Genomic DNA, 13,882 nt, shown 5'->3' on the forward strand with positions numbered 1-13,882 from the left:
GTGTGTGTGTCTCTGCAATGAACCAGACAGATAGTCCATACTCTAATACTCAATGACACAAGAGGTGAACTGCATCAGACCTCACAGGCTGCTGCAGGCCACAACATCTCAGCGCAGGCAGCAAGATGTGTGTGTGAGAGAGTGTGTGTGTGTGTGCGTCTCTGAATGTGAGGATGCACGTATCAGTGTGTCACTACCCATTCTAATCACCACCTTGACTGGGCCTCGCCTGCTGCGGTTCACACACACACACACACACACACACACACACACACACACACACACACACACACACACACACACACACACACACACACGTCAAGTTGAGCAGATGAATAATATGAAATAACAAATAAAATAAAGTGATGTCAGAGGTCGGAAATTGGTGAGCTAGATTACCTTTACCCTTCATTTCCCTCCTCCACTTCCTCCGTTTGGTGAATAGAATTTTTGAATAGCTTAAAATGAGGTTAGACGGCCCAATCAGACCTCCATCCAAAAATAACCTGATTACATTTTCTTGAAAATTCTCTCTTAATCGTAATAAAGGTAGAATGATGAGCTTTAAATCCATCACGGATAAAAAAGGACAATTTAAGAGAAATGACGAGGAGACATATATATACACACACACACACACATGTACACACACACACACACACACACACACACACACACACACACACACACACACACACACACACACACACACACACACACACACACACACACACACACACACACACACACACACACACACACACACACACACACACACTTTGTTCAAGGCTTGGTCTCAGAACTGAAACATACAGCTGTGACTGAAGTGCACTCTAAAGAGTAGTGGTTGTGTCCAGCATGGTAAAAGTCAAGAAGAAGGGTCGGCTTTCCTCCCGCACATACAAAATGCATTTCGACTTTGCGTTGACCCATCAATATCCTCTCAAAGTCGACACTGAAAAACACGAAACAACGGCCATTTTGGGATGATTGATGGGACTGCTGCCCTTGCAGGCTGCTCTAAATGACTAATTCCTCATATTTTGCCAGTGGTGCTCAGTGGTGACAGCAAAGCATGCTCATCTTGGCATGTCATAAATACTTCAGAGCCAAGAGGGAAAACAAAACAAAACAAATGTTTAGGTGCATTACAGCCTAAAGGCACCAAAGGCCTGGTCCACACCATTCCATTTGAAAACACACGTGTTGTTACGTTTACACCGAGCGTCCAACGATGACGCCCACACCCGCGATCGCTCCTCGATTGGCTCCTAGCAGTCGTGACGTGTCCTTCCCTGATTCCTCACACCCCTATCACGTGACCGTTTCCCAGATTAATTTAACGCGGACAACTGATTACAGGCGTTGCCGACCTCGTTGTCGTTACTAGCAGCTGTTAACGTCTGCACGTCTGCGGAGGAAGCAGCCGTTACTGGAGCGATCAGCGATCGGCGTGTCCAGCGGCGTCATCAGACCTACGGAGCGGACGTCCGAAGTCACGGTTAGCGGCTTCAGGGAGGACGATGGACACAAAACGGAGGACTTCTCTGTCCTTGTTCATGCTTGTTTTGTTCTGCAGATAAAATGTAAAGGAACAGAAGCATGAATGCTCCCCAGTAGGACAGATAGTTCACACCAGCCCATTACCGACGACCTCGACACAAACCCCAAGCTGTTTAGCGGGGCTCTTACTGCGCATTTACACATTTATCTTTTGATTCCTCCGTTTGCTTTAAAAGTCTCCGTGACAATCCTGCTAAGCATTCTACAAACACAGCCCTAGCTTGACATTACCTCTTCTAGAACAACACACCACCTCCGGTATGTTCTAGTGTGGAGAACAAAGTCGATCTCGACGTTTGAAGGCCTTGAGACCAGCCGCCTGCTCTGCCTTGTTGTTCCACTGCTGCCTTGCTGTTTACTCAGCCTCCTTCAACCGTGCTACTCCTCGGGAGTCCCGATACAGGAGCGGAGGACACCTGATGATATTATTGCTTTTCGTCCGTTCATCACATCACCGGTGAACTGTAATGTCCTCGGCCCTCTGAACACAAGCTGTTTCACTGATGCCCTGTGCATTTTTGGGTCAATATAATACAGTTTTGATCCTCGTGGACTGGAATGTCATCAGGCTAGAGAGTGAAAACAATATCTCAACAATGAACAGAAAAGGGAAAAAGGAAATTAAGTTTTTTTTTCTCAAGGACGCTCTGGATCTCGGTCGGTACCCTGCACCCTCGAGGTGAACCGCTACAAAAAACAGAACACAGCTGAGGGAAAATTATAGAGATTATAAATTCTCAAACTCACACTAAACCCTAACCTGACCCACCAGATGGTTGGTTCCACAGAACCATCTGAGAGGCAGTCACTGGAATCTGTTTGGGGAAAAAAAAAAAAAGAGCATGCACTTTCAAAATATATTTGGCAGGTGACCGGATGAACCATCTGTCAATATAACTATAGCCGAAGCGAGTCGGGAGAAGAGCGGAAAAACGGTGAGGAAAGCCTTCAGTGCCGATCCTGTCAATGCTCTTCGTGTCTCCACACACACACACACACACACACACACACACACACACACACACACACACACACACACACACACACACACACACACACACACACACACACACACACACCGAGAGTCCAGTAAAGGGAAGCTGAAACCCCTTCCCCTAAAAAACAATAAAACATAAACACTACAATAGACAATAGAACCTCCCATGTTCAGAGGTTCTTATTGTCATATGAGTGCCTGCTGTAGATTGGAGACATATGGATCAGTAGTGTTGCATTACCAGGTTCAAAGTCATCTCCCAGTGACCACACTTACGGAGTAGTAGTGCTGCTGAAGGGGAGCTCGAGTTCATCTAAAAGCACTGAGTGGGAACATAAGGTGGAAAAACACGAGGCAGGAAAGCATTGATGTAGATGCATTATCTGCATGACAACACAGCCACTAGATTAATGAGGTCTACCACTCAACATCATTATGACATACACTAGAGACAGAAAAGAGAGGAGACAGGAGAAAAAGGTACGTGGAAGGCCTCCGCCTGGCTTTCATCTGTGAATGCTATGTGCTAATTGAGCACGTAACTCTGTGTGTGTGTGTGTGTGTGTGTGTGTGTGTGTGTGTGTGTGTGTGTGTGTGTGTGTGTGCGCGAGAGTAAGACGACTAAGGGAAAGCAGACCTATGACAAATATCTGACATGTCATATCAATCAGCGATAATCATAGAAGGATTATAATATATTGGTAGTTAGCTATGGTTTCAATAAACAGGTTTTCATTTGAGGATATAATCAAATGATCAACTGTTCATTTCTGTTGCTCCTTCTTAACATCGCCTTCCTAGCCTGCTCAGTCAACACGTTGCTGATCTCTCCGGTGAAGCGTGTTCCTACAGACACGCTGCATGCTGGGTACCACCGTCACCGACGTTGCATTCAAGCACCTTCTTTCCTCCAAAGAGAACAAACACGTTCTATCTCCGCATCGTCAAGGTCAGCCGCCGCCGATGTGAGAGAGCAGACAGCTCGTCCTTCTGTCTCGGCATTCCGTCCGTCACAAGGAGGGAACGGTGATGAATGCGCCGGATGTCGAGAAGTAAATGGTGGAATCGAGTTGTGGTCTGGTCCGGGGTGTCGGGAGAGGTACGAGGCTAATTCTCAGCAGCGAGGCTATAATGGGGTGTGTGTGTGTGTGTGTGTATGTATATATATGTGTGTGTGTGTGTGTGTGTGTGTGTGTGTGTGTGTGTGTGTGTGTGTGTGTACCCAGCGCGGTCCATGTTCCACCTGGCACAGTGGATTAGGTGCAATTAATCTTAGTTAAGCAAGCCCTGTGGAGAGCTGCCTGCCTGCCTGCCTTTGCACGTGCACACACACACACGTGCACAGACACACACACACGTGCACAGACACACACACACACACGTGCACAGACACAGACACAGACACACACACACACACACACACACACACACACACACACACACACACACACCCCAGTGATAGCGCAGAGAAGCAGCTGCTTTGAGTGCGTGACACGTGGACGGGTTCACCATATGCACATGTGACAGCGCCGCTCGTCACAGGGCTTTGTTTTTACAGCTGGAATGGGGAGAGAGTGGACGGGGAAACGGGGAGCCACTGTTTGCTCACATGTGCACGAATCACAGTCCATCTTTTCAAATGGGAGAAAAAGTCAAAAGAAATCTACTCGCCAACACACGTTCAGCATGGGGGCGGGGGGGAGGGGTGTTTTGACTTTTTAAAAGGCACATCAATATACGTAGCCCCAAAAATGCTCAAGTATGTCCCCGAGTCACCGGGTGACAAAGTCACAGAAGTGAGCGATAACGTTCCAACGTTAAATGGATAGCCTTTGGTTTCATTAACGGGCAAGCTGCTTAACGGATCACATCGGGCCCTAGGGACGCAGACTAGGTCTGTTCTGTTTAACAAAGTAACATCATGAACACAGTCACAATCAGGATGATTAATCCACAACAACAAATTGCTGAAAATAGCATGATTATACTGTGGAGTTTATTGAATTAAAGCGGCCCTCAATTAATGCGTCTCAGCCGTGGATTTACCATGTCATGTGACATGTCCGCTTGAATAAAAAGGTACAATTAGTGCATTGGTATGGGCATAAAAGACGTGCGCTGATGTGCCATCGTAAAACAAGTCAAAAACATTAGTACGTTATTGAGAAAGATGCCAAAGAATAGCCTTGATGTCTAGTCATTCTTAAAACACCATTAATCATCTCAGCAACTACACTCAATGTCCTGCGTTGGCAGTGTTAGCCACTTAGAGCACTCTTAAAGTTTGACTAAGCAGAATACGGTTGAATCATACGCATACAATACGAGCCATCGGGATAAATAATATTAATTAATTTAGCCCCTGGTGTTCAGTCGTCTCCAACGGTGGCCGAGTTCCCATTTGTTCATTCCTCTCCTTGGATCACATGTCAGGATGCCGACCTTCTCCCTCTGCTCTTCCATTTACTCATCGTCGCCATTTTTCTTCTTCCTCAACATTTTTGCCGACCGTTTCTTTGCCCCGGCATCTCTCTCAGAGCCGTTTACGATTGCCGTCCATCTTCTCCCCCCCCCCCCGCCGTCCGCCGTCCCCCCCAGCCCTACTCTTTTTTCTCAACACTTCAAACCTCAGCCCCTTTTCTCCAATCCTCCCACCCTTGTCACATCGTTCACTCCTTACCTTTCATCCTCCCCCCTACTCCCTACAGCCCACCTGGATTAGCAGCAGCCCCCCCCCCCCCCGCCCCCGCCTCCACAGTCCACACACACAAAATTTAATGTGGGGCAGAATCGTGATGAGACAAAGGAGCGGATGAATAAAACAGTGGAACTGATGGCGATGGTGACGGCCCCCGGGGGACCCACACTCTTGATTTATTAGGCCGGGTGAGCATTCGAAAGCAGGTACCGCCCCGGCTCGCTCTAACAGCCGGTCTCAGATCTACACTACAGAGACGGGGAGAGGAGAGGCGAGAGACGGGGGGAGGAGGACGACTCTGTAAGCGCTCGGGAGAAAGTAAAGCACCCCAAGATCATGATACAGCAGCGCACACATGATACCGTCAACGTCTGAATGTGTCCCCTGAAGGAGGGCTGACAGGTGATTTCTAATTAGCCTCACTGAGGGAGAGAACGGGGAAACGGAGGAAATCAATTTCCCATTTGGGGCAGGTGGAGTGATCTATTGAAGGGCTAACCCCAAGACAGACCTTATCTGGACGGGAGAGGGACAACACACACACACACACACACACACACACACACACACACACACACACACACACACACACACACACACACACACACACACACACACACACACACACACACACACACACACACACACACACACACCGAACAGTGCATGTACAGCGAAGACATCATGGCAGAGGCGTTTCAAATCCCCCTGACTTCAATTAACCCACCGTGAAAACGTCTGCCACGGACTACAATTAAAGTTCTGAAAAAGCCCACAGACTAACCTCACAGACCCCACTGGAGGAGAATGCTGATGTAATTGGCCTTAATTAGTTCCGTTTGCGTTTCCACTTCCTTTGCTTTGCCTCGGTTTAAGAAGATTAAGAATCTTTTAGTATTTTTCGTTCCGTGTCCAACAAACATCGTCATCGTTTTTTGTTTTTTTTTAGTAAAAACATTCTGGAAAAAGTAGGAACAAAAACACACACAAGTCTCAGCCGGCACCGCTTTCCTCGTGTTCAATCTGAAGTCCTTCAGAACCGAACACAGGATTTAGTTTTGGGGACCGCTTCACTATTACCATGCAGAGAGGAACTGGATTAAAACAACAAAAAACAAGCCGTGTGATGCTGGTGCTCCACATCTAAAAGTAATGCCTTTCTATTCAGTAGCAGCAAATGCACTTGAAACAAACAGTACTAATGGGCAGCATGTTGGTTCCCAACAATGATGAGTATCTGAACTCTGCATACAGAGAGAAAACCCTGCTGGAGCTCACGCTAACTCTTGAGTATAGTTCAGACCGCCTTTGTCCGCTCGCAATTGAGCTTCTGTGATAGTCTGAATAATAAAGAGGGAAGGAAGGATAAAAGGGAACGGTAAGGAGACTGCAATCATCTAAAATCTCAAGAGGAGGAGAGGATTCAGAGGAGGTGTCAAGGACCATTGGATGGACAATGACGGATGAAGAGCCAAAAGAATCTGAAGCAGATGCTGCAGCTCTCCCCGCCGGCCAGAGAAGACCTCCACGACGCTAAACATGAGCTCCCTCCACCAGGGGCTCGGCTCGCCTCCGTCATATTCTAAGCTCCCCAGTCAGCCGCCGAAAAAATTCACAATAATTAATGTCTCGTCCTAAATTGGCCGTCACATTTTAGTATTTCTGACAAGGAAGTGCAACAGTTTTAAAAGGGAAATCCTCCACAGAAAGTTGCTCTTTGTGCTGAATCCTAAAACACACAAAGAACAGGCTTCAGAATGACGAGGGGGAATGCAGCAGCGATGCAGGCAGACACACTTCAGTGCACCCGGTGGTTGAACCCAGAATTTGCTGTGTCATTTGCTTTCGTGGTGCACCAATGTCACTCTCACAGAGCGAATGCAAAGTACTAATTTAAATAAATCAGCAAACACAAGTACTAGTGCGAGAACCATCAGGACTGAGTGCTCACCTGACCCGAGGTGAACCAGTGAGAGACGTTGGCCACATTTCTTGACCCATAACGTCGTAGAACTTTGAACAGGGACCGTTTCTAAATCGAGGTGACGTTGACGTTGGCGACAGATGGAACAAGAAGCGGCGCCTGAGCGCGTTCCTCCAGAAGGAGAGCGTATCCGTGCCGACGCAGCCTCGGCTTCACTGAGATGAACGCGCCGCCACAGAGTTCTCTTTAAACCAACAACCGCTGAACGCACCGCGGCCCGTCTCATTTACAAGACAACCGTTGGTTTGAGCCGCTGCGCTGCATCCACGTAAATAATGAATGGTATACATTGTTATTGCATGTTATGTCAATGTCAGCGTCTTAGATTGCACACTCCCCGCGCCGCAATGATCTACGCTGCAGCGCCGTCAAAAGGCCACCGGGTTGTTAGTATGCTGCACAACACCCGGATAGAACAGGGGCCTTTTGGAACAAAGTGCTGCAGACTGATGAAACAAAAATTGAACTCTTTGGCCACAAAATGACAGACAAAAAGAAAACTGCACAGTGTTCAGCATTGCAGTGGATTAACTGTGCTGTGGAGTTGTGTGGCAGCCAGAGGCATAAAGGTACTTCTCTCTGAAAGTCACCGGAGTAACCAAGACAGAATGTGGCCATAAGTAACGTTATTAGCTTAGTCTGACGTCAAAGTGTTCCTGAGAAATAGTTCATAGTTACAGTCCACCGCTGCTAGAACAAGAGCACAACGTTCCTCACAGATGCAGCTCCTTTATGTCGCTCTCAACATGCTCCGGATCAGCCATTCAACTTCAGAACGTTCTCTTCCTGAACACCAGGACTTCACAGGGAGGCTGACGTGTGAAAAGGCCTTTATGTGCTGTTGAATAAGCTAATGAAGAGGAGTGGGGAACAATTAGCATACATGCCTCACAGCCACCTATCGCACTGTAACCAGGCCTCTGCTCAGGTCGACGTTGGCTAGAGCTTTGATGGGATTTCACCGTATGGTGAGATAAATGGTGAAAATTGTCCCACCCCCAAAAGGTAGCAAGGAAACACCATGCTGTTCTGAACTAGCGATCGAGACCATGAACTCATGCTTACAGTGTTTACTGAGGTCATAAATCGGAGCTCGTTTCTGTAACCTGGTGGAGTCGCTCCCTGCCGGCCTTTAGAGTGAAAGCAAGTTTACGACACACAGATTCACTTTTCAGACACTATGCCTGATGCACACACACATAAGGTATTGCCGATGCTGCTTGGTAACTTCTCCCCCACAATGTTATGAATACCACTATTGAAATCGCTAAATGTATAAATTACAGCTCATACTGAGATCTTATTAACGCGGCCTGTGTGCCTAATAAGACACAGTTGTGTGTGTGATACTGAATCCTGCACTGTGTCGGCTCCAAGCAGCTCCGGGAACTTTTTTGAAGGACTTGCTCTAGTTCTTCCTTTCGGCGCTTTAGCGTCCGCAGCCATTTCTCGCTATCTCGCGGCCCAATCAATTTCACTTCAATCTGAAGTTGTGTGGCTAATTGGTTTGCCGAGCAATTCAAACAGTGGCAGCGAGAGTGACACAAACAACAAATAAACTGAGAAGAGAGTGCCAATCAGCAAAATCAACCTCATTAAGGACTACAGGTTGTTTATACATCAAGAGCAACTTCCCGCGCTCTTTTTTTAATTAAGCGTCTCGTTAGGACCGGAATAGCTGCAGCGTTGAAATACGTTGTCGGATCAAATGTCCAAACGAAACGCTCCGCGGTCAAGAAAAAGACCGCCGCGTGTCGTCGAGGGGGCCCAACCCGCGAAAACACGTCAGCACACGCTGCATCAACAAGTCCCAGTAAAAGGTGTTTGTTCCACCAGCGTGACAACTGTTGACTGAAGCCTCACTGAAGCCCAGCAAGGGGGGGGCGGGAAGACCCCTTTGGGACGAGACCAAGCAGGAAGGAAGGGCTGCGTGTTAAAAACAATACTTTATAGACACAGAACATCTACTGCCGACATATTCCGTGTGACGCCAGTGTCTCAATACAAAGAACGCATGATTTACACATCGGGATGAAGAAAAGTACGGAAGGAAGTGAGCATAGTGAGCATAGTGAGCGGTAGCAGAGGAGGAGGAGGAGGATGGGGTAGGGAGCTTTCTTACCTGCAGTGAGTTACAGGAAAAGAGGGGGAGGGAAAAGAGGGAGGAGGAGGAGGAGGAGGAGGAGGAGGACTGGGAGGGGAGGTAGTGGAGGGTGAAGGGAGGGAAAGAGCCGGCTAATTCTGCTCTACCTTCAGGATACTCCGTCCTGCTGCTGAGCGCTCGTGACGCGGGTTGAATATCAAAGGGAGGTGGCGCCGAGCAACGGCTAGTTTGATATAATCACTCGTCACGAGTCCAACGGGCCGCACAGCCACGCTCTATAAGCCCGCTAATTGCGCCGCGCTTCATCAGTTGTTCAACCAGTAAGGGCGTCACGATTCTTTGCAAAACTTAAAACTTCCTTTTTTCTTTTTTTTAGTTCAGCACTATTACATTCTTAAACGGGTCTTGATTCGTAAAAATCAACAGATCGTTGGTTTTATGCCCAGACAACAACCGTTTTTAACTTCCATTAAAAGGAAAGGCTGCACACAATCAAGTTTGGGGGGGGGGGGGGGGGGGGGGGGGATATGCCACACTGAAGCCATATGGACAAACCTCACCACCAATCAATTTGGAACAAACTGCGGCTGACCCCAACGCTTCCCTTTCATTGAGCAACATCCAAAAACATCAGGGTTTGGTTTTTTTTTTACATGCATTATCTCTCTCACACACACACACACACACACACACACACACACACACACACACACACACACACACACACACACACACACACACACACACACACACACACACACTGAAGTGACAGCAGTCGTGAACCACGTGTTGACGGACTGCAGCGGTTGGTGGGAGCCATAGACTCTGCCACACTAATGAGCTGAGAGGCTGCAGAATACGGTGTGATTTAGCATTAATACCGACCTGCTGCTTAATGTAGCCATAGGAACCATAACAACGGGGGAAATGTTGTGCATGTTGCTGCAATTTCTTCTTATGCAACTAAACCCTTTTCACAGCTGATAAACACAACGCCGCTCCACGGCGGTGAGAGGAGAGGGTCACAATTACTAGCTTGCCAGGTCTGATGTAAATCCTCGGCAGGCAGCCGTCCCCGGTCTCTGCGCCGGGACACCTCTGCTTTGTATTATCGCTCATATCACAACAAAAGAAGAGGGCCGGAGCACATTATTAAGATGCGGCTTGCGTTGCCTCTATTGCACGAAAATGCCTAGAGAATAAGTGCCTGCAGTTACACACATCTCTCTCTCTCTCCATACATTTTGTTAATGATACAAGGACAAAGTATGCAAGGACATGGGAAATAGGAGGGCTGGGGTTCAGCGTAGGGTTTTTATCCGAGGCGGATTCTGCTGTGCGCTCGATTACTCTCTTTCTCCATCTTTCTCTCCCTCGTGTCGGGAAACATTCGCCGCCACGGACCGTCCTGCAAGCGCAGCACCACACTGGCACCTGTTGATGAAACGGCAGCATAGCAGACACACTCAAGACATGCGTGCTCTCAGAAACACACACACACACGAAGAGAAAACACACACACACACACACACACACACACACACACGAAACCGCCTATCATGTCCATCTTTCTTTTAGAGATAGATAGGTAGAAGGAGTAATTTTGATCTGAGGGGCCTCCAGCAGGAAATGAGTCAGCATAAGATGATGCAGGTGCACACACACACACACACACTAAGCTAAACGTGTCCACGGTGTCTGATTGGAGGTAAAGACGGTGCATGCCGCTCTGCTGAATCTCACTACACCAAATCTCCAGCTTCATCTAGAGGTGCAGCGACTCACTGATGTGTATCAGAAAGTCAATACGGTCGTCAGAGATGGGACTACAATGATACAACAAAACAAAAAAAAAACAGATTCAGACCACATTCTATGAGACATTCATCAAAAAAAAAAAAAAAAAACGATACAACTGTCAAAAACAATTGGGCCAAATATCCTCCTGTGCCTCCAGAGAGAGAGAGAGTACAGGAGTGTGTGTGGGGTGAGTGTTCTCCCTCCACTCTCCTGCAACGTTTCCACAATCTCACACCCACTTCAGGCCATTCACGTCCACAAAGGAAGAAAGAGGGAGAGACAGTGTGGTGCAGAATAATGAAGTGCTGATTGAAACTTCACCGACAGACGTTGTAGACACTAGTGACAACATCGCTACCTCCAAAGCACGACGATAACGCCTCCTGGTTTAAGAGGATGATAAAAACACAGCCGTCTAGTGCCGGGGTGAGTGAAAACACTGGATTTAGGCAGATGATACTGACCCTGGTGTTGCAGTATATTCCTGAAAACTGCAACCTCTTTGGGGACTGTCCAGAGCACTCCCCGGGGTTTTACTTCCCATCGTTTGCCACGCTTCATGTGGCAATAAACATCGTTTTAGAGGCGTCTGGTTTTCGGCCAATGTTAAGTTTGAATCGATCAAGTCAATTTATCTACATATGCATCCCAACGTCTGAAGGGAGGATAGTTACACACTGGAGGCCTCCCATCATTCATCACCGTTGGGCTCTGGATCTTTAGGAGAATATCAATGCTCCCAGATAAACTTTCACAGTCCTATTCTCACTTCAAGGAAACACCGTCGTCGTCTGCCGGAGCATCGGCACAGACTGTTGTCCTCTTCTAACTAGCTGCAACGGGGAAGAATGTGAGAGGGAGGAGACAGAGATCCGGTAGATGAAGTCATGTGTTCCCTTGTAGACAGAGACGGGAGCATTCTGGAGTCTTGCACCGTTGATTCAAAATCATTTTCCTCGACAAACGCAACGTTTCCCTTTGGAACTTGGCTCCGTAGTGACAGATTTTTTTTTTGCAAGGAAGGAGGAACGCCGCTGTAGTTCTGTGAGCTTTCCAAGTGCTCTTGGCAAGGTGCTGCTCTCTGAAGCCCTTGTTAACTAAAAAAGGGAGTGACAGGTGGAAAATCCAGCGCATCGAAAGTCAACACCACAACAAGCCAGGACAGCCACCAACACACACACACACACACACACACACGTTCCTGACACTAACGACCTTAAGCCACCATCGGTGCTTGTGCATGTTGCCGAATTTGTTTTGACAGTTGCTCGTTAGCCACGGAGGCCTGTTGGAGCGGGGTTTTCTCCACTTTCCTCTCGTTCCCCCGCACACGCTCACCTTCCCATCATTCGGTCTGGCTCCTAGCAGATATTGTTGCGCTAACAAGGAGCGGGTAACAACAAGGCTTGACAAGGGAAGGGCTGAGGTCAGAGGACACGGATTCCTTTGATACGAGAGCTGACGGGAGGCGGAAGGGGGAAAAGGAAAAAGCACATGTGCGAGAACAAAAACAAGCCCGAATCAAACCCCGTTCATGTTCGTACTGCCCACCTGTAAAGCAAACAATGGAGCCCTTCCCATCCCTGCAGCACCGCCCCCGCACATCAACCCCGACACTGACAGCGGAGGACGCCCGGCACCTAGTTAGCTTAGTTAAAAGTCGGCGTTGTCCTCGACGCCGTGCCCCGAGGACTTCTTACGCACGCATTCTAAAAGTTGTCGACACGATTGCATCGCGGCTGCCGGCCTCGATGGTCTGTTCTTTCTGTACGGTTTGTGGCAATTTAATGGGCTAAGAACGGCGATCCATCACCACAAACACATGGTGTGAACACAGAGCGTCATTATATCGCTTCCTATCAGACTTTTGTTTTGGGGTTTGGAGAAAATCTCTGTTCTGAGGCACAGTTTGGCTGCATTTCATGACCGGTTGCTTCTGTGTTTCCTTTGTTTTTAATGAATTAGTTTGCTCAACGGCGGAATGTTTTCAGCTCACCCGTCAAGGACGAGGACAAAGGGAATAAAACCAACCGACTACAAGTTCCACAGAAATGTTCCATCCTTTATACCTTCAGTGGCATTCGGTACGTCAACTCAAGAACTCTGCTGCTAATTAAAAACGTGTTCGTCCTGGTATTCAGGAAATAACTAATGACTGAAAAGCAATCTTTAGTGGTTTCATCCAGTGAGAACAAGCAAAGACCAAAGCCTCTTTGTTACCGAGGCGTTCAGATACCTCCTAACTGTACCCGCCTTCCCAGACCGCATCACTGCAACCACTACAGACCGGTTCTACTGGTGCTCGGCAGGTATCCCCTTCAGACCGCGTGGTCCTGATGTCATTCAGAACACAAAAAGGAAAAAAGGGAACGCCGCTGTCGTTTACCTTCGTCGAAGTCCGCGTCGTCCTCGGTGTGCTGGGGGAAGGGGAAGCAGTTGGTGATCTCCAGCCGGTCCTCGACCACCAGGCCCAGCAGGACGCCCTGCACCACCTCGCTGCCCTGGCCCTCCTCCTGGTAGTGCTTGATGATCTTCAGCACCACCTGTGAAAACAGCGAGAATCAGAACCAGCGCGGCAGAAGACGCTGCCTTCAATCAAAGGATCTCATCTTCTGAACCGGGGAGAATTTATTTATCAGGCCATTGTTTATGCATTCCGTGCCTTGTTATTGTGCGCTATCGTCCTTTGATTTATGTTTTCCCAATTGCGTCTCTGCTCGTCACGTTGATTTGTGC

General features: G+C 48.1%; 1 protein-coding gene across 1 annotated transcript in view; it reads right to left on the minus strand.

Moving 5' to 3' along the window:
• Positions 1-13,882, minus strand: part of LOC137891463 (eukaryotic translation initiation factor 3 subunit H) — a 42,871-nt gene that overhangs the window by 22,696 nt on the left and 6,293 nt on the right. The window contains exon 2 of the mRNA XM_068736070.1: positions 13,533-13,689. Coding sequence (XP_068592171.1) covers positions 13,533-13,689 — 157 coding nt within the window. The remainder of the gene's footprint in view (positions 1-13,532; positions 13,690-13,882) is intronic.

The sequence above is a fragment of the Cebidichthys violaceus genome, unplaced genomic scaffold (assembly GCF_023349555.1).
Source record: "Cebidichthys violaceus isolate CVI_PGR_0920_01 unplaced genomic scaffold, fCebVio1.0.p SCAF_7, whole genome shotgun sequence".
NCBI classification, from domain to species: domain Eukaryota; kingdom Metazoa; phylum Chordata; class Actinopteri; order Perciformes; family Stichaeidae; genus Cebidichthys; species Cebidichthys violaceus.